This window comes from Castanea sativa, chromosome 9 (assembly GCF_040712315.1).
Source record: "Castanea sativa cultivar Marrone di Chiusa Pesio chromosome 9, ASM4071231v1".
NCBI classification, from domain to species: Eukaryota; Viridiplantae; Streptophyta; class Magnoliopsida; order Fagales; family Fagaceae; genus Castanea; species Castanea sativa.
In genome coordinates this window covers 39,354,221-39,375,242 of record NC_134021.1, presented here as the reverse complement: position 1 = coordinate 39,375,242, position 21,022 = coordinate 39,354,221, and the positions used below count along the sequence as shown (strand labels likewise).

At 34.1% G+C, this 21,022-nt stretch overlaps 2 protein-coding genes across 3 annotated transcripts; one reads left to right on the top strand and one right to left on the bottom strand.

Moving 5' to 3' along the window:
* The first annotated feature begins 1,144 nt into the window (after positions 1-1,144).
* LOC142609623 (condensin-1 complex subunit CAP-D2) lies at positions 1,145-11,134 on the top strand. Its single transcript, XM_075781253.1, has 16 exons — positions 1,145-1,351; positions 2,173-2,486; positions 2,597-2,757; positions 2,849-4,037; positions 4,213-4,404; positions 5,266-5,928; positions 6,074-6,250; positions 6,594-6,661; positions 6,750-6,972; positions 7,057-7,156; positions 7,261-7,376; positions 7,458-7,515; positions 8,376-8,527; positions 8,628-8,826; positions 9,700-9,793; positions 10,832-11,134. The coding sequence occupies exons 1-16, from the start codon at positions 1,219-1,221 to the stop codon at positions 10,833-10,835; spliced, it is 3,843 nt and encodes a 1,280-aa protein (XP_075637368.1). The 5' UTR covers positions 1,145-1,218; the 3' UTR covers positions 10,836-11,134.
* A 1,866-nt stretch (positions 11,135-13,000) lies between these two features.
* Positions 13,001-20,766, bottom strand: LOC142609464 (tubulin-folding cofactor B). 2 transcript variants are annotated; one of them, XM_075781049.1, is made up of 8 exons: positions 20,522-20,766; positions 20,279-20,430; positions 19,626-19,744; positions 19,385-19,446; positions 19,196-19,237; positions 17,853-17,986; positions 14,322-14,391; positions 13,001-13,231 (listed from the first exon to the last, which is right to left on the bottom strand). In XM_075781049.1, exons 1-8 carry the CDS (start codon positions 20,624-20,626, stop codon positions 13,184-13,186), a joined length of 732 nt encoding a protein of 243 aa, XP_075637164.1. In that variant the 5' UTR covers positions 20,627-20,766; the 3' UTR covers positions 13,001-13,183. The 2 variants fall into 2 exon arrangements, with proteins under 2 accessions (XP_075637164.1, XP_075637163.1); XM_075781048.1 differs by lacking the exon at positions 14,322-14,391.
* Positions 20,767-21,022: the final 256 nt, after the last annotated feature.

The following is a 21,022-nucleotide window of genomic DNA, read 5'->3' as shown; positions in this document are numbered from 1 at the left end:
GTCGAACTAATACTCTATATGCTTTATAACCCAAGCTAACATCAAAAGCACCACTACAATTTATCATTCACGTGCATAAGCACGAGTTACATGCTATTATATAATAAAAGCCAAAGCTAAAAGAAAATCAAATTAAAATCCAAGTTGAATTTCAATTGAAGTCCAATTGTGCGTCATATATCCATCTAATTTTTATTTTTTGTGTCAAGTGAATTATTAATTGTAAAATTTGAAGTATCCAAATCTAATTATATTCTAAATAGGATTTCAATTAGAACCCAATCATGCGCCATGTGTCCATCTAATTTTTAAATTTTTGTGGCAAGTGATTTATTTATTTGTGATGAATGATAAATGACTTATTGGGTGCAAAAACTGATGAGTATATATATATAATATGAGAAATCATTACATATATTAGAAATCTATAGTTTAAAAAAGGTGTAAGCTAATATCATGTATAATTTCAATTTCTTTTTAAAAAAAAGGTATAATTTGATCCATGTACATAATTAGATTCTCAAAATAAAAGTTATATATAAAAAATAAAGACAGGTTTTTTTTGGCTATAAATAGGACCACTAAGCCCAACGTTTTCACTTTTTTTTTTCCACTTTATCAAGACTTAAACGTTTCTATCTCTCTCTCTTTTCGGGTTCCTTTCTTCTAAATTCTAATCTCACGTAAAAAAAAATTGGTTTTTGTTTTTATTTTTTCAAATCTCTTCTTCTTTATTTTTGAATTATTAAAAAAATGTGATTTTTAATGTACTCCCTTTTTTTTTTTAATGATTTATTTATGTTTGTGTTTGAATTGTTTTCTCTTCACATCTGTTCATATTGGTTTTTTTTTTTTCATTTTAATGACTGTATTTTCTATTTTTAAAATAAAAATTACTATGCATGTGATTTAATTGAATAAAGGAGAGAAATGTCTCAAATTGAAGTGAATGGAAAATTATAACATTAAACTTAAGCCACGTGTACTCGTATACTCAAAGCGAAGCTAGTTTTTTATATTAGTTATCACTTATCTGTCCCCGCTCCAGATCCAGAAAATGAAACCCGACCCGGCCTGGCTCATCTGATTTCAGTCACAAACACATTCCCGCTTGCTCAGTTGCATTTGAATTTTTTGATCCCAATTCCAAAATCTCAAAGATCCAACAGAGAAAGAATCTCTCTCTCTCTCTCTCTCTCTCTCTCTCTCTCTGTGGCTATGGCTCCTCACTTCGTTTTCCCACAGAGCCTCAGAGAACTAGAAGAAGACCACGAAGATAACCGCCTTTACGCTCAGAACTCCATCGATGTCGCTTCGCTTCGTTCTTCTGAACTCGAAGAGTTCGTCAAAGGTATCTCCCTCTCTCATTGCCTTACCAATTCCGTTTGGTTGCTGAGAAAATGAAAACGAAACTTAAAACTCAATTTCTACTCCAATTTTGATTAGTTTTGTACATTTATTTGGATAATTTTAACTTAAATTTTCCTCTTCTTCTACTTTTAAGTGAAATTTATGAATTTTGTTTTTTACCTCAATAATTTCAGCAATCAAATAGTGCATAAGTTTGTTTTTATGTTTTTTTTTTTTCCTTATGAAACCCTAAAAAACGGTAAAGTTATGTTTGTTTCCTAGGAATATGTAGAAATGAAAAGAAATTTGAAATTGAAGTGAGAAAAAGCGAAAAATCAACTTAAAAGGGAGTGGTTTACTCTGCATTTGGCTACAGTTTGCGGAATTTTATGTCTTTCAGGAACTAAGAAGCGTGAGTGTAAGACGTCAAATTTGTTTTACTTTGTTTTTATTTCTGTTTTAAAACTCAAATCTTTCTGGGGAACCAAACAAATATCTTAGTGTAGTTTCTCACTTCCGAGAAAATGTACGAAAAGAAAAGGGAGCTATTTTTGAAACTTGAAAGTTTAGACTATTTATTTATTGATTATTGTTTTGCTGTTTAGAGATAATTACAAGTATCACATATTGCGATATTTTGATACGAAAGAAGTAATAGAAAGAGATTAATTCAACTAATTTGTTTACATGTAGTGGGTTATTGTACTTGCAAGAACAAGGTAGTTTATGTTTCAATTTTGCACAACCAAATTTCTTCCCTTCATGATAGAAATCTCACTGATTTTTCAAAATTTTTTTTTTTGTCCTTATCTATTTGAATAGGTGTTTCTTTTGATCTTTCCGACAAGGAGCTCTTTTGCATTGAAGATCAAGATATCTTTGATCGTGTTTATTCGTTGATTCGTGGTTATGCTAGTCTCCCTTCATCTTGTAAATTCAATCTCGTAGAGAGTCTTCGATCTAATCTCAGTGTTCTTCTTCCAAATGTTGATTCGCTTACTCGAACTCAAGATGATGACACTTTGGTGCATGATAGGGTTGCTTCACATCGTAATGCTTTTAAAATCTACACATTTTTCCTCATCAATGTTGTTCTTGCTGAGGAGTCCAATGCTGGTTCCAGCAACAATTCGAAGGTACTCTTTCTCTCTCTAGTATTTGCATGTTCTCATGTATGTGGCAATCTTGGGTGTGATATTGCAACTTTTCCTGGCAATTTGGTGAAGTCTTTTGGCCATGGATTTAGGTAATAGCAACTACAAGGAAGAAACTTATCAAAAACTCATGGAATTGGGAGCCTCAGAGGGGTAGGATACTCAATTTGATTGCTAATTCACTAGAGATCAACCTTGCGTTGCTCTTTGGTTCAACGGACCCAGATGAAAACTATCTGTCTTTCATCGCGAAGTAAGTTGGATAACTGACAATTATATTTTAGGTATAGAACTGTTTTGTGAATGGACTTTAAGTTGAAATTTTATGATTTGTGTTTTTGTAGACATACATTCTCTATGTTTGAGAATGCAATTCTTTTAAAAGACTCCGATACAAAAGATGCTCTATGCCGTATAATTGGGTCATGCACTACAAAATACCACTACATGGCACAATCGTGTGCTTCTATCATGCACCTAATTCACAAATATGATTTTGTTGTTATCCCCATGGCTGAAGCAGTTGCTGGTGCTAAGAAGAAGTATGCTGATGGAAGCCTGGCCAGTGCCCTTGTCAGAGAGATTGGTAGGACTAACCCAAAAGACTATGTGAAGGACACTGCTGGGGCTGAAAATATTGGGCGTTTTCTGGTAGAGATTGCGGACCGGTTGCCAAAGCTGATTTCAACCAACATTGGAGTCCTGGTCCCACACTTTGGTGGGGAATCTTATAAGATAAGGAATGCTCTTGTTGGGGTTCTTGGAAAGTTAGTTGCAAAGGCGTTTAAGGATGATGAGGGTGAAGTGAGTTCTAAATCTGTTCGTCTCCGAACCAAGCAAGCCATGTTGGAAATTTTGCTTGAACGGTGTCGAGATGTTTCGGCTTATACTAGGAGCCGCGTTCTTCAGGTTTGGGCTGAACTATGTGAAGAGCATTCTGTTTCAATTGGTTTGTGGAATGAGGTTGCAGAAGTTGCTGCTGGAAGGTTGGAGGATAAGTCTGCAATTGTCAGGAAATCTGCATTGAATTTGCTTATATTGATGTTGCAGCACAATCCATTTGGCCCACAACTTCGAATAGCTTCATTTGAAGCAACCTTAGAGCAGTATAAGAAGAAGCTGAATGAACTTGAACCAGATGTGCCTGCAGAAAGTGTTGTGGATGATCTACCTTCTGATAATGATACTTGCAATGAAAATGGTGAAGTTCATAACATAGATGCTCAAGTTCTGGCTGAAGAGCAGCAGGAAAGTTCAACTGATAGTTGTTTGACTCAGACGGAAGAAGAGATTATTCAGAAGGATAATTCTGTGCCAGATGTTGGGAATTTGGAGCAGACCAGGGCCTTGGTTGCATCACTTGAGGCTGGCTTAAGGTTTTCTAAGTGTGTCTCTGCCACAATGCCTACACTTGTTCAATTAATGGCTTCATCTTCTGCCTCTGATGTTGAGAACACAATTCTCTTGTTGATGAGGTGCAAACAGTTCCAGATTGATGGTTCAGAAGCCTGCCTCCGCAAGATGTTGCCACTGGTAGGCTTTCATTTTTGGTCATGCCATGGAAATGGTCCTAACAGTTTCTTTGGAAGTCAAGATGTTTATACTCCCCCCACTTTTTCCCCATATGTATTTGCTGACATTTACCCAATAGATTTAGTTCTTGATCCATATTTGGAATTAAAAGCAATTTATTTGCTCTCTTTTGTAGGTATTTTCCCAGGATAAATCCATCTATGAGGCTGTGGAGAATGCCTTTGTTACAATTTATATAAGGAAAAACCCAGTAGAAACTGCAAAAAATCTTTTGAGTCTTGCCATAGATTCAAATATAGGAGATCTAGCAGCTTTGGAGTTTATTGTTGCGGCCTTGGTGTCCAAAGGTGATATATCTTCTGGCACGGTATGTGGAGTATATGTTTCTGAATAATATCTTGTATCAATTAGTTCTGAGCTTTTATTCTAACATGTCTAGTACATTTTCTTGATTTTGACACACAAAAATGCATAAAATGATGACTGTTTCAGCCTTTAAAACCTACTATTTAAATAGGTATAAAATAATTTATAAATTAGCTTCAAAGATGATATATAATTTCTAGCCCTCAATTATAGGGGCTAACACATGAACACACAAATTTTAAAAATAAATAGTAGCTTAAAAAGCTTAAGCCTAGGTAAGCCCGTTATGGACAAACCGTAGATTGTGCAATTCTGCTCAGGTTTTGTGCCAAGTTAAGAACTTTTATGCCCAGCCTTATAATCTGAACATTAGGTTTTTCTAATATCTTTCTTGAGCTTTTCACTACACAATCTGAAGCCACTTGACTAAAAGTTGGGTAAATATTCAAATACAAATTCATCCATTTGTTCCAATAGTTTTAATCTTCTTTTTTATTTAATTTTGACAAACTTGGTTGTAGCTAAGACTATATTTGGATTTTTATTGTTTGAGTAGACACTTCTGTTCTGCTTGAACTTCTTCAAGGAGAATATCTGTCGCAGACTGGATAAACATGTTGGAAATGAGAAGCAAATAGAAGGTATTTGTGATAATTGAGTTTGATGATGATCACTGAGAGAGGGTTTCAGATCTAATTTTGGAAATTTACTTAGAGAGCTAGTTTCTATCATGGATCATGGTCTGTCCTGCTTCATGAATGCTTTATCAGTTTTTAGCATTGTTGAGAATTTGCTCTGTTGAAACTATGTTTCTACCATTACTTGAAGAAGTGGTTCCTTAATAAAGTAACTGTTTCTGCAGATATCAGCATTATGGGATTTCTTTTGCTTTAGTGTTAGTGGAACCACTGCAGAGCAAAGTCGTGGTGCCTTATCTGTCCTTTGCATGGCGGCAAAATCATCCCCTGTTATTCTTGGCTCTCACTTACAAGACATTATTGATATTGGGTTTGGTCGTTGGGCTAAAGTGGAGCCTTTGCTTGCTAGAGCAGCATGTTTTGCTCTTCAAAGATTATCTGATGATGACAAGAAAAAGTTGCTATCAGTTAATGGCAGTCGTGTATTTGGTATGCTGGAAAGTTTAATTTCAGGATCTTGGCTTCCAGAGAATATATGGTATGCTGCTGCTGATAAAGCAATAGCTGCAATATATACAATTCATCCCACTCCAGAAACACTAGCTGCCAATATAGTGAAGAAATCTCTTAGTTCTGTGTTTGATTGTAGCGGAGGAGATGAGTTGCAGAATGACATTGACAGTGGTAGTGCTGGAATACTTACCACAGTGCAAGTTGTGAAATTGAGTAGATATCTATTTATTGCAAGTCATGTTGCCATGAATCAATTATTATATGTCGAATCTTGTGCTCGAAAGATCCAGAAACAAAGAGCTGCAAAAGAAAAGGCGGATATTGATCGTCACAACTTACAAAGTAATGGCACAACACCTGCTGATACACTTAAGGTAAGATCAGATGCTGTACTTATTTATCAATGAAAAGGAATAGGGTATTAATATTGGTTGTTTGATATTTGATATTTTCATTTTTCTTCATTATTAATTTTTTGGTTTGATATAGAAGATTTCTTCCTTTGATAATGTTTTGCAGGACAATAATATCAATGCCGAGCTAGGTCTTGCTGCATCTGCAGATGCAATGCTTGATACATTATCTGACAAAGCAGAAAAAGAGATTATTTCTGGTAATTCCAGTGAGAAGAACTTGATTGGGCATTGTGCACCTTTCCTGTCAAAGCTTTGCAGAAATTTTAGTCTGATGCAAAAGGTGATTGCCTCAGTTTTCTCATCCTCCATTTCAATGGTTCCATGATTCTTTAACTATATCAAAGTATGATCTTCCCATTACATTAATTTGAAATCAGGCTTTGTAGTTCATTCAGTTAAATTTAGATGTCATTAACATGATTAAAAAAATAAAAAATAAGAAGCTTCCATTTAACAAAAAAAATTGGACTGATGTCACATCTAAGGTTACAAATTTACAATATAACACATGATATGATTGTTTCAAATATAATTTTATAAAAGTTCTTCATACAAGCGTTCATTTAGCTCATTACTGTGAGTAATCATTCTTATCTTGTCCAATACTTCTGCTCTCTTTTCAGTATCCGGAACTACAAGCCTCTGGAATGCTTGCTTTATGTCGATTTATGATCATTGATGCAAAATTTTGGTGAGATCTCGTGCTCTCTCTCTCTCTCTCTCTCTCTCATAAAGAAACGTAAAATGATGCTTGAGCTTTTGAGTGCTTGAATTTTCAGTGATGCGAACCTACAGCTTCTCTTCACTGTTGTGGAGAATGCATCCTCAGAAACTGTTCGTTCCAATTGCACTATTGCTCTTGGAGATTTGGCAGTTCGGTTTCCTAACCTGTTAGAACCATGGACCGAGAACATGTATGCCCGGTTACAGGATGCTTCAGTTTCTGTTAGGAAGAATGCTGTTCTGGTGCTTTCGCATCTCATATTGAATGACATGATGAAGGTCTGAGAGACTGGCTTATTTCTACTTGTTCTTTAGCTTTTGTTAGATTAATCTAGAGGCTGATGTGGTCATTTGCTTGAGCAGGTAAAAGGTTATATAAATGAAATGGCTATACAGTTAGAAGATGAAGAAGAGCGCATTTCAAGTCTAGCCAAACTTTTTTTCCATGAGTTATCTAAGAAGGGTAAGTTTTGAGACACATCCAGTAAAATGTTATGATTGTTATCTTGTCTTGTGTCATTTTTTTCCTGGTCAAATGAACAATGTTTTTTCCTATTATGCCAACAGGAAGCAATCCAATATATAATTTGCTTCCCGATATACTTGGCAAATTATCTATCCGGAATTTGAAGAGAGAGTCTTTCTGCAACATCATGCAGTTCCTAATTGCTTCCATCAAGAAGGTATTAGATTGTTTAACTAGGTTGAATTGCCAAGCATTTTTCGTAATGATGACTAGATGCTATCTTTTGAAATTGCTCCAGGACAAGCAGATGGAAGCTCTTGTTGAAAAGCTCTGCAATAGATTTAATGGAGTTACAGGTATGCATTTATTCAGTTCTTGTACTTTATTCTTATAGAACCATTTGCAAAGGTGATGCCACTCTTGTCAGAGTTCAGGATATGACACTGTTGTAACATGCAAGAGCTAAATCATGTCTCTCTTCATTTCTTTTAAACGTTAGTATATTTTTGAAGCAAATATGATATAGGAAATAGCAGTTTTTCAGATTGAAAACATAATTTATTGTACTTTTTAGTAGAGCAATTTCACCAACCTGACAAGTTCTGGTTTGTGTTTGCTATTGCATTGATTTAGCAATTTGATATCTAGTTTATGCTGTGCCTTTATTTTTCCTTCTTAATCACGTGTCGCATTGTATAGCAGATGCTTTCAACATGAGTATAGAATGTTATTGGTCAGTCATTGGTAACCTTGCTATTGGTCAGTTGATGATAACCCTGCTATTTCTAGTCTCTTAGTAATTTGAGCCATTTGAAAGCTGTAACTAACACTTTAATCATGAGCTTTATTATACTCTTACTAATTTCATACATTTCTGAGTCTTATATCCACATGATAAGACGTTGCTCATATTTTTAAGACCAGTAGGCTGTCATTTCACTTTAGTTTTGTTTAAAGTTTTATTTTTTTTAACAGCAAGTATGGGATGTGGGAGGCTGGTTGTCATTTTCACCTTATAATTTTTTTTTTGAGAATACCTTAAGTTATTATTTTCTAAATTTTTAAAGGGCCACATATCCTTTGCTGATATTCCTGAGACTGAAATGGGTCCCAAATGCCGTTAGACCAAAAGAAGTCAAGTTGGTTTTTTGCTGTTTTCTGTTTTCATAAATGATCAAAATATAACTTACAATGGGGGACTATTCTTTTGGTGCAGATATCACACAATTGGAATATATTTCTTACTGCCTCTCTCAGCTGGCATTTACTGAGAAAGGAATGAAAAAACTCATGGAGTCATTCAAGACATATGAACATGCCTTATCAGAGGAATCTGTGATGGACCATTTCAAGAATATAATAAACAAGGCATTAATTTATCTTATTTTCATGTTCACCTTATTCAAAATGTTCAAGATATGTTTTCTATTTACACTAACTCCTTTTTTTGGGGGATTTGGGGGAACAGAGCAAGAAGTTTGCAAAACCAGAACTGAAATCGTGCATTGAGGAGTTTGAGGATAAACTTAATAAATTTCACGTGGAAAAGAAGGAGCAAGAAGTGACTGCAAGAAATGCCCAAATTCATCAGCAGAGATTTGGTAGCACGGAAGGTGTACCAGTATCTGGGAACGATGGAGAAGATAGTGCAGATTCTGATACTGAAGGTTACTTTAATTGGCTTTTGCTATGGTTTAATGTTAATTTCTTGTACTTTTTGTTTCTTCATGATGCTGATGGTACTCTAGTTTAGAAGCTTTAAACAACATTGCTGGAAAAATTGATCATTGCCTTTTATTAGTCTGTTAATGATACAGATATGGTTTTTATTCCTGAAAACATATAAGAGTAAAGCATACTGTGTGATGATGTATTGCAATGAGGTTTCCTTTGATGCATTATATAGTTGAGTAAGGACTAGCGTATTAAAAACATGCTTAAGGACTTTATAGTATTAGTTGGACATGTTATCATATGTTTTCCCAGAACATGTAATATTGCTATAAATAATTTTAATCCTTTCTCATCAGTGTAAATCAAATGCATCTTTTGATGGTCTAAATATATTCTTTCAAGCATCACAGCCACTCACTTCTTTGAGTTCTTTATGCAAGCAGCAAGATATAACATCTTTTTTTTCTCCCTTTCTTCGCCAGTTCTGTGTAATGAGGTTTTCTTTTAGGATTAGGCTTCTGCCATTTCTTAGAGTAAGTAATTCAAATATATTTTGCTAAGAATTTAAAAACTACACGACCTAATTATACTTGAAAGATCCCTTTAAGTGTCTTGCAATTGATTGTTTTCTTTGAATAATTTTGTTGCTTGATTGTTTAATTAAATGTTGTGAAATGTTGTGTTGGTTATTGAACTTCAATGTCAGCTGGTTCTGACTCTGTCAATCACCAAAAGTTAAACTTCAAATTAGTTTAAGCCCTATCCTACTTTATGTATATTATGCAAAATTAAGAAGGAAATTTTTTTTATATTTGCCAATTTATTTTCTATGTACTATGGCATTGAAGTAGTACTACCATTTACAGGGGTCACTAAATCCAGAGCTAAGAAAAGCAGCATGAAAGATCAAAAGGGCAATGTTTCTGCATCCACCAAAAGAAGTATTAGGTCAAAACGAAGGTAGAATCTGTAGCTCTCTCTCTCTCTCTCTCTCTCTGCCTTTTTGGTAATGTGCTATTGCCAGCATTGCATGTAGTCATGAATGTAATATATCAAGAAAACTGTCATGTAAAATGTATATATTTTTTTCATAGTTAGAACTTCTGCCTTTCTATCAAGGCGATTGTTAAATGTTTAAATTTGTTATGACTTATTACACCTTTACATCAAGAGGGTTTTCAACACGATGAATATGGGTTCTTTAGGCAAGTTATGAAAAGTGATGCAAGCAAACTTGTGCACAGTTGAGTGGATGGATTGCCATCATTACAAATGATTAATGCAAGAGAGTTAATTAGAGTTGGGATAAATTTACCAATAAAACAATTTTTGCATATGCAATTTGGTTATCATTTTGGACTTTTTGTATTTCTATAGAAAACACCATTCAAAATTATGATATAAATGCTGCAAATTGCTTTTGAAAATGCCAAGTAAATTACTGATTAGTCATGCTTTATTTTGTGATTTTAGCATATTGCATAGATTAGAAAATGCATTGTGAAACAGCTTTTCAAGAAGGCCACATATATACAAAAAATTTGCATCCGTTTTTACACCATGTAAAAGGGCACTTGATAAATTTAATAGCATTAACTTCATACTCAAACTAGTTTCAAAAAAGGGGATAATGAACTTGATACAAACAAAATGTTTCAAATGATGTTTACGGTATGGTATTTTACAGTTTTTACACATGCATTACATTTAAGGCAAATGATATTTTGGTAATACTTACCCCAAATAAAGGGCATGACCTGGACAGAAGATGTGAGGGCAGTGAAGTCAGCATACGGTTTGGGAAGGGTGTTAGAAAGAGTCTGTCAGGGGGCTTTAAAATCTTTACTGAAATATTTTTTCAGCAAGAAGTGATATTCTTGAACAATGCATCAGAATAAATAATATAGATTTCACATTTTTTATCATCACTGAAGCTCGCCCATCTTTTATTTATGTTGTATTCAACAAATTATTTGACAGATTTTCATGAATATGCAGGTAGAAGAAAGGGTGTGAAATTATTCTGATCAATCCTAAGGATTTTTTTTTTTTTTGTTTTTGGTGTGAATGGAAGCGAGAAGTTGTTGTTTTCTAGGTGTTTGTATTGTAATGATTTGATGTAATACTGTTGCTTGAGTTAGGTAAAAGAGTACTGAAAGGGGCAGGGTGGGGGTTTGGGTGGAACATATTACATATCTATCTGACCAGTAGAAAAGAAAGATGTTTGTAAGTGAGTCATGTATATATCTTGCTCTGCTTAATGAAGACACCAACATTAGTGGCTCTTACCTTTCTGCTTATTTTCTCATATCTGGACCTTTGCATTTGCTTGCTTTCTCATACCCTTTGCTGCTTATTATTTCTGGATCTTTGCATTTGCTTACCTTTCTGCTTATTATGACTGCTCTATGAAATAAGCATGTTTCACTGGACACAGCAGAATTAGGAACTGGTATGTAGGTGTAGTATTGCATGCATTCTGATTTCGAAGTTAATTATTTAAGATCTTTTAAGTTCACTATAATAAATTTGAGTCGCCAATTGACAATGGGTATAATTAAGTTGCACACATGTCTGGCACATACGTTAATACAAGAGCAAGAATGAACCAAATGACACCCAGTGGTTTGCAAAGGAGAGAAACTTCATGCAACTAGCAATTAGAAACCATTTTTCAGTGATTCAGAAGCACTTTTACTGCTCTTGAAATGGCTCAATTATGGTAAAAAGATGTTGAGATGCGTTGCCGACATTTCACTCCTTGTAGCAAGAGTTCCCGGAATCTTTTGGCAAGTTGGCAAGGACCTTTATTGTTTGGTTGTAGTCTCCCGTTCCGGGTAAAGTTTTTTTTTTTTAAATGTTTTGGGAATGTAAAATAGCAATTTGGGGGTTGTAGATGCTTTAAGAGCATTCCCATGATCCCATCAGGTGTGCCAAATGCCAAATATTTGGCATTTGACACACCAAACACCAAAAACAGATTATCATGAGATGTGTTAAATGCCAAAAAGTTTTAGCATTTGTTACAATAGAATCTCATTTTGAAATGATACGGAAGGAAAAACCATTTGTTTTTTATTATTTTTTATTAATCTCTCTCTCATCTCACGTAAAATCTCTTCTTATCTTCACTTTGAGCCACACATTCACTACTTCACCCTCTCCACTCTCACACTCTTTTGTTCTCCCCTCTTCCCTTTTGCTCTCTTCTCTTTCCATTCATGACCCACTACTAATGTCCTCTCTACTATCTCACAAATTCAATCATCACTAATCTATAAAATCTCCTTCACCGGTTTATTTATTTATTTATTTTTTCTCCTGTTTCTTCACTTTCTCCTCTCTGCTCTATCTCATACATCGAACCTACTTGGTTCAGTTTAGTTCATCTAAGAGCAAAGCACTACTGTTTTGTCTAGCATCTCAGCTTATTGGGTTTGTATTTTGATATCGCCGATTTGTTGAAGGTATCACCAATTCAATCTCAGTATTGTTGATTCACCACCGAGGCAATGGTTTTTGTTTTAGAACATGTGATGTAAAGTGTATTGTAAAATAATGTGCTAAAATTATAAAGTAGGCTTTTTGGTGTGTCAAATTGAATATTTATAGAACACCTGACGAGAATGCTCTAAGTAAACTATACTTTAACTAACTTTTAGCAAATTAGCAAATAAACAGAAGACTTAAAGCATTTACAACCTCCAAATTGCTATTTTACATTCCCAAAACATTAAAAAAAAAAAAAAAAAAAACCCATTTTATCCGGGTGTGTATCTAAATTTTTTTACATCCGTGTTACAGTCTTTAGTAAGTTGTAAAAGAATTGTTTATTTTGAAAATATTGTGGGTGGCTGAGAGAGAGAGAGGGGAAGAGAGACGGAAGTTAGAGAGGAGTGGACATTTTTTAGATGGTAAAATAACAACATTTATACCAACCCGGATGTGAATGCTAAGGTTTTAAAATGTTGTATATGAGCAAATAAATTAAAAAGCTAAAAGAAAAGGCTTATGCCAAATATGTAAGCCAATTGAAATTAGAATTCTCTATTCTAGAGGTCCTACTCTAGAGGCAATTCAATTTAAATGATCACAACACTTCTGTTCTTGATTTTCTTTTCTTCCCGTTTTCCATTTAATATTAAATGTTAAACGCTCCCATACTACTGTTAGCACACTTGAGCCCAAAGAACTACATTCTTCCTCAAAAAATTTCAAGTTCACATCAATCCCTCACCCAAAGGTTTCAACTGTACCAATTGCAAATAAAGAAATTGCTGTCTCATACATACAGAAAGGTTATCAACATTATGTAAAAACTGGAAGCATAGGAGTGCTCTCTTCTTGAACTTATATTTCATCCACCTCAAAGGGATCTTGTTCAGGATAGTCACCAACCTGGAACATGATAAGATTTGTATCAGCATCTAAATTTATCAAGAGATCAAGTTGAAAATAGTAAAAAGACTAATGAATTGGTAAGCTATGCTCTCAGTTGTATGGTACTGAAATGCAATTGCATTATGCATAAAATATTAAAATGAAGGTTGAAATATAACGTTCAACCCTGAAAGTTCGATTTTTATCTCAAATTTAAAAACTATTTTCATCCACCAAACTGATATCATCAGTTTCTAAAAATAAAAACCAATCACTGACCAACAGATAGAAACCAGCATAACCAACATCAAAGAAATGTCAGTTTCATCAGCTGGCTTTGTGGCAAAGGCAGTGGCGATTGACAATGAAATCAACACCAACAGATCAGTACTTGAACTCAGTTTTCAAGTGAAAAAGATGCAGACAAATCTATAACTTGAAAGACAGGATCAGAAGAAGATGATGATGATGAAGATTGGAGGAAGAATAAAAAGAGGGAGCATATTGGTTGGTTCGGGCCACATCAGTTGGTTTGGGGGAATATCAGTTTCAAACCAAGACTCTCGGTTTTCTTAACACTGGCAGCAACCATTTGCAGGGAGTAGAAAATTCCAATCATAATTGACAATGGGATCTGTTTTCCTTACACCCCTAACTGGAAGAGATTTCTTGTCAATTATTTAAATCAAAGTTTAGAACAAATTAATGAATGGCTTTCTTAGATATTTACAGACAAGCATTAGACGCTTCAATGCTCTCATACAAGGGAAAGGTCAATCAATCCTTTTCTTATCTTATCCCATAAAGAAATGGTTTGTGGTGAAAACAATACACACACACACACACACACACACACTTAGCAGGGCTCAAAGACAAGTCCTGAAGCCACTCTTTTTGCTCATGAAAGTGGCTTAAGTAGTGAAGTCGCACGACTCCAGCCCTTGAATTTATGGTTCACATTCGTTAAGGTAAACTAATTATGCATATACTCCATGTGATCCATGGATGGCAAGACAGTAAGATGCCTCTGCATTTTACTAGGACAATGAATAGCATGCATGTTAAAGTTCCTATATAATGTGTCACTAGAACATAGTTGCACACGAACCTTTACTTTGTCTGGCCTTACAATTACACCATGTTGAGGAGGGCAATCAAAGTAACGTACTCCTTTCACCCTGCAACGTGACCAAGACAAATTCTAACCCATGGATATCGAGAACAAAGCATGTCAATCAATTAAGAGAGGAAAATAGTTCAATTTAACAATCTTTATGCAGGCAACCATCAGGAGGCATTCACTGAGGATAAGAAGCAGAGTCCCAATTAAAGTTCAAACTTGATATGGTTGAAAATAAGTAACTCATGATACAAGAAAGACTGAAGACTAAGTAGCAGACAGTCAGAGGCAAATCTCAGAATGGAACAAGGTTGTATCTGCAAGACACAGTAAGAATGCTTCACAATAATCAATTTTAAGGCTACTGAATGCCGCCAAATTATATATTACACAGCCCAGCATATCCATGTCTCATAATTCAATCAGTTGTTGATGCATTGTCTCCCTGACTTTTTTAGCATAATCTAACCAGAACGCTAGAGCCAAAAACAAAGATCATCTAAAATCTCTCCTCTTTGGTACACTGTTTCATTGGGCTTGTATTTGGGGGTGTATGAATTGTATTTCTTTAGCTGAATTCTTAGTCTCCATTTCCTTTAGTTATGGTTATATTATATTTGTTTCATGTTCAGAGCGTTCACCATCGTGAACATGATGTTCAATTTTTTTCAATGAAAGTCTTATTACCTATCAAAAAAAGCTAGAGACAAAAACAAAGAAGGAACAGTGTTTCAACTTCTGTTATGGACTTTATAGAGTAATGACAAGAGCTTTTAATTTTTTAGGAGTACTTTGTGTACACATCCTGCATGCATAAGGTATCTCCTCTTTCTCAATAAAATTATATTACTTATCAAAAATAAAATAAAACATAAAGGACTAAAGGTTGAAATTGTTCAAAGGAGAATCACAATGACTATAGTGCTTCATAATTTTACCACAGACAAAATTATTTATTTGATATTATGGGTAACTAGTTATGGTGGGACCAGTTTTGTCTTGTCTGTTGCCCTTTTCTTTTGCCTATTTCACCTTAGGGGGTTGGTTTACTAGTAAAAACACAACCTAACCATGAAAATCAACCTATTATCAAAACAAGCCCTCATAAATGTTGAGCATGAGTTTTACATTAGCCATCTCATTACAGCTGCTAGTTTATTTTTTTCCCTTCTTTTGAGAAGTGCAAGATTCAATGGAAAAGTAAAAGTGTACTAGCCAAGTACACAGGAAGTATAGAAGAAAAACACTAGAAAAGAGAAACAAGAAGAACTGTAGTTACACCCAAAAATAACAAATCCAAGAAGTCCTAGCATGGAAAGAATGGAAGCTAGTAGCCTAGTAGACACCGCCACCCAATTGTAAAGTAATTTTAAAATCAGATTCTCCAACTTAGCCACTGAATAAAAGTTGGAGCACTTCTATATTTTCAAATGCACCACATGAGACATATAGGAATCACATTCCACAATCCACATCATGCTATTGAGATTACCCTAGTTTAAGTAATTAAAAACATTTGAGGTTCTCACTAAGCTTGCCTCCAACTTCTAGATTTATTAAGGATGGCTTGTATAATTATGGCTCTGTCCTCAAGGAATACTCAGAATGTTTACACAGCTTTGTAATGGCCTAAAGTTCATTGGAAAGGGATTGCGCATATTTATTCTGTCTTTTCATTTTCCAGTTTCAATAAAAAAATTTACTTTAAAAAAAGGGCCTAAAGTTCTGCATTTTAATCCCAAAGATCTTCCGTTTTCCATTTTAGGTTTTTCTGGTTATCCTACTCTTGGCTGTAAAATTTCTGAACCCAGTCATAAGCTTGCTTTTTTTTAATTATTATTTTGAAAAATAATTTGTAAGTTACACATGCACCCAATGGTTCTTGAACCCATGACATCACCTTCCACCTTGCTCTTGCAAGGGGAGGAGAAGCCATTTGAGCTAGAGCTCAAAGCCAATAACTGATGACATCAATTTGCTGAAAATACTTGAGCTACATATAATACTTATCAAAAGAAAAAATTGAGCAACAAATACTTGTCATCCTTTCCCAATTAAATAAATAAGTAACTCCACAACAAGTGCAGAAGCATAAAGGGTAAAAATGGCAATTAAGTGCTTTGAATAAATTAAATATTTTTATGCCTAAAGATTTGATGCAGGACCGTTAAGAAGTTCAGCACTATACTAGATTTCTTGATGAATTCTTGAATAAGGATTGATGTTTAAGAGTTTCGGTTAGAAAAGAATGAATGTTGACAGCTGTTTGGGGCTGAAACAGGGAATAAACAGAAAATAACATAAATAAAATACTAGGCAATCACACCTAGGTCTTCCTAAGCATCACACCTAGCGTTACTTGGCATCAAACCTCGGAGACACAAAGCTTAAGATTGAATTTTATTAATCAATCACAATATATTTTGAAATAACATGACTACAAAAGAGACTATATATAGAGGTTATAGTTATCCTTTTCCTAGTAGGACTTAGACTCTAAATAACCTATTCCTAGAATTAATAGGAATACTAATAATAATAATTAAATAAAAGACTCATGAGCCTTTGGTACGGCCAAGGACAGCTCATTCCAGATTTCTGGAAATTACCAAATTGCCCTTATTCTAATAGAATTTAATTAAAATTGATCCAGCAGCTTCTCAACCTAAAAGACTCAATACTAATAACTAAAATGACCTATCAAAGGTGCTAAGAGGGTCCGACATCAAAACTAGACCACAATTCTTGAATATTGGTATATTTAATCTTTTTTTTCCTTGAGCTCTTCCTTGTCTTCATCAAATTAATAATCAGTTAGTTCTTTGCGGTATTAGTATTGGTTTTTAAGTTTTTTTTTTTGTGAAATTTTTTGTGATGATTTAGTAAGGTGTGGAGTACGTGAGAATGTGTCCAGCATCAATATTGTTACTAACTCGTTTCTTGGGAATGTCTTAGACTACTTAATAAACTATCTAGCATTTATTATGTGTCTACAGTAGCAAAGCTTAGTAACCACTTATAACTATCAGCAAAAATATGAAGATAACAGACTATCTTTGACAGAAACTTTGATTAATTCTAGTATTACTTCCCCTTCTACTTTTAGGCTTATCTGCTACTAAACCTATCAATTTTGCAGCCCTATTAGGGGTGCTTCAACAAGGGTTCCTATAATTAAGATGAAGTAATATATTGTTATTGCTAAACAACCTTTAGCATGAGTATATTTAATATTCTTCTTTCAACCACCTTTTTTCTATTATTTGCTGGCATGCCATTTACACATACGATCAACATATAATTTCAATAGGAAGTTGTAGGATTTTTTTTTGGACAAATAAGTCACTTTTATTAAACAAAGATGCAAGGAATACAAAATTGACAGAATTACAATCTTAAATTTAGACTATCTATGAAGTTGTCTAAGGAAACCACAAAGAATATTACAGAAAGCAAACCACAAAAATAAGAATTTTTTTTCTATAAGTTCACAAAAGTGAGAATTAAGTGGCAACTTACATGCCATCATGATTTCCCAATGGTTCATCATATTGAACTCCAACCCAGAAACCAGGTGCCAGTGATTCTGCCCGACCCACAAATTTTACCACACCTCTTTTCTCCCCCGGTTCAACTTCGCATCTATCTCCAACCTTAGTTATAATAAAAAAGAAGAATGAGAAACAAAAAACATAGTTGAAAAAGGAAGAATGAGAAAAACATATGTTCAAATTTGCACGGTCCATTCATGTGCTTTGTACGTTACACTAATTTTTTAATTTTTATAAGTTTTGTACATTACCTTTTGTTCTTGACACAATTGATGAATTAATCACTCACCTTTTGTTCTTGCATAATTGATGAATTAATCACTCTATCTAATTATTGTCACTTTTTTCCTTTTCGATATGTCCAATAATAAACAAAAAAGAAAATATAAATCAGTACACACAAGAATTTGACTACCCAAAAAATTCCTATATTTTTTGTTAGAAATAGAATAAAGCACCAAACAAGGATTAGTTTGGAAAGTAAAAATCTTTTTTCACTGGAAATGGAATGACAAATGATGCCCCCTTAAAGTTGGAATTTACGAAAAGGACAAGCGAAATGTGACGGAAGGTCTATTAATGACAATTCACGATTACACATAAACACACAAAAAGAAAGAAGCATTCATGTAACTGAAGTTACTGAACCTTCAAATGCTATATCTTTTACCATTTTCCTTCCTTCCAAAGCTAAGAAGCCAGCCACAATAATTGGATCAATCTGTCAAAAAGCTTAGCCAACTTCTTCTACTCTGTACTTAAAAATTTCTAAGAGACAAGGCTAATTATCTTTTACAGAAGTGTGGAATACACACTCATACAAATTATAGTCTTCTCCAGTTTGTGTAAAATAAAATTTCAAATAATTAATAGGAAGAAAAGTTATCTCATGGATTTTTTTTTTTTTTTGATAGGTAATCAGAAAAATAATATTAATGATAAAACAAAAAGAGAAAAGTACAAGATTATTTGAAGCATTATTTGTTTTCAGGGGAAATCAAATTATTATTAAAAAAAAATGATGCTAATAACCTCTAAAAGGAAATGCATATGACAAAAATCAATAACCATAAATTCTTTCTTTCATCTTTAAGTTTTATATCCTATTTTACCACCCATAAAGATTACTTCTTTAACATTCAACACCACTTCAGCTAATACCTTTTTCACTATTAAGGTAGGGACTTTTCCCCATACCAGCTTTGAACCCAAGCTCACCCATGGGGGAGTCAGGCAGCTGCTAAGCCAACCAGTTGAGGGAAAAAAGAGGTAATAAACACAAGCATACAAACACACATGCTTACAACTAACCTTGATATTGGCACAGAGATCTTCCATGTAGTTGTCTGGTTTCTGTAAACAAATGTCTAGTTAATGTGATTAACAATAGCACAATGCTTACAATAAACACAAGTTTGTTAATTTGAAAAGAGAGACTTTAACATAATGCAATGCTATCATTACCACCAAAGTAAAGAGAACAAACACACATGAACTTACCTTGTTCCCAAGAGCTGATGGATTTTGAGAGGCCAATCTTCCCTTAAATTTCCTAAAAGTGCCTGAAACAGACAAAAAATATAATATGTATAAAATAAGAGAATTTTAAATTATTTAAATCTATTACATGATTTCAAGTTTTTAACTTTACTAATTCCCCCTTGAACATAGTAAATAAGTATTTTCAACCAAATGCTTGTTCCCTTTAAACAAAAAGAATTAGCTTTCTTGAAAACTTTACCATCACGTTTCTCATAAGCTTCTTCTGAAATCGAGTATTTCTCCACCAGTGAAGTGTCTTCCAGCCAACCACCAGACGTTACTGATGAAGGGTCAAGATCTATAATATGTAAGCGGTACCTTTTAACAAACAAAAGCCAGTCAATCAGTAAATCAAGGAACCACCACATCGCCAATAATAAAGACAAAACCAACAATGGTTCTGCCCTTCACAATGCACAACATGAAAAAAAAAAAAAAAAATTCATTACAGGATAACAAAGCATAAATCTTGACCAAACTCAATTTGCAACTCTTGATTTCCCAAATTATGCCAAAACAACATAAAAAGGTAGTACACAGTGCACAAAGCTCCCACTTTAATGGGGCCTGGGAGAGGTGATTGGTAGGCAGCCTTACCCCCAATATCGTTATGCCAAACAACATAACAAAACCAAAATTCATATAGTTGGGCGAGTTTTAATCACAAAATGAAACACATACATAGTTACATACATACATTCACACAACTGGGGTTCAATGACATAATAAATTAATGACCTTTCTCTAGACAAAACATAAGATAAAACATATTGAGCTAAAGATGTTTCTTAAGCTTTCAACAAAAAAAAAAAAAAAAGCAACTTTTAAAAAGGGAATGAAATGGGTAAATACCCATTAAGCGGAGAATAGAAACCAAGAGGCCTGGAATTGTCAGACAAGTCGGAAAGTTTGGTGTTGGTATCGTCATAAAGCTCAAGGCACATTGAATTAACAGAAGTCCCACATTTTTTCCAGAGCTTTTCTTTGACGGAATCCACTGTGGACTGAGAGAGAGAGACACACACAAAAAAGTTTTCAAATTTATGTTTGATACATGAAAAAAAAATATAGGAGGTTTGTTTGTAAGATTGGTACCTGAAGTGAGAAGCGAATGTCAGCGGAGAAGGTCTTGAGGTTGGCGTGGGTAACACGCAATAGCACGGAATCGTCCCCTTGGATCTGTAGCCGATTAGCAGCCATTGCTATTGCTTTATCTTCTCGAAAGTACAACACACTTCACAACTGAAAGCCTTTCCCCAATGCCCACCTAAAATGAAATGGACGCGTCCCTTCTCTCTCTCTCCTTTCTTCTCTGTAAAAAAGTACCTGTTGTTCTTCACATTTATTTGAACTTTAAAAGATTGTCTTTTTTGTTTTTGTTCTTTAACCCGTTTGCCAATTTTTTATCTTTTTATCTCTGTATATGTTTATATCTTTTATCTCGGAATGCGAAGAGATTCTGAAAGTTAATTATTATTATTTTTTTAAAAACACCCCTAATTTACCTTTGTATAATTCAAAAAAGTCCGGTTAACGTAGATTCTTAGAAAACACATTAAGTTATTTATTTTTGATAAAAAAATTTTTAGAATTGAA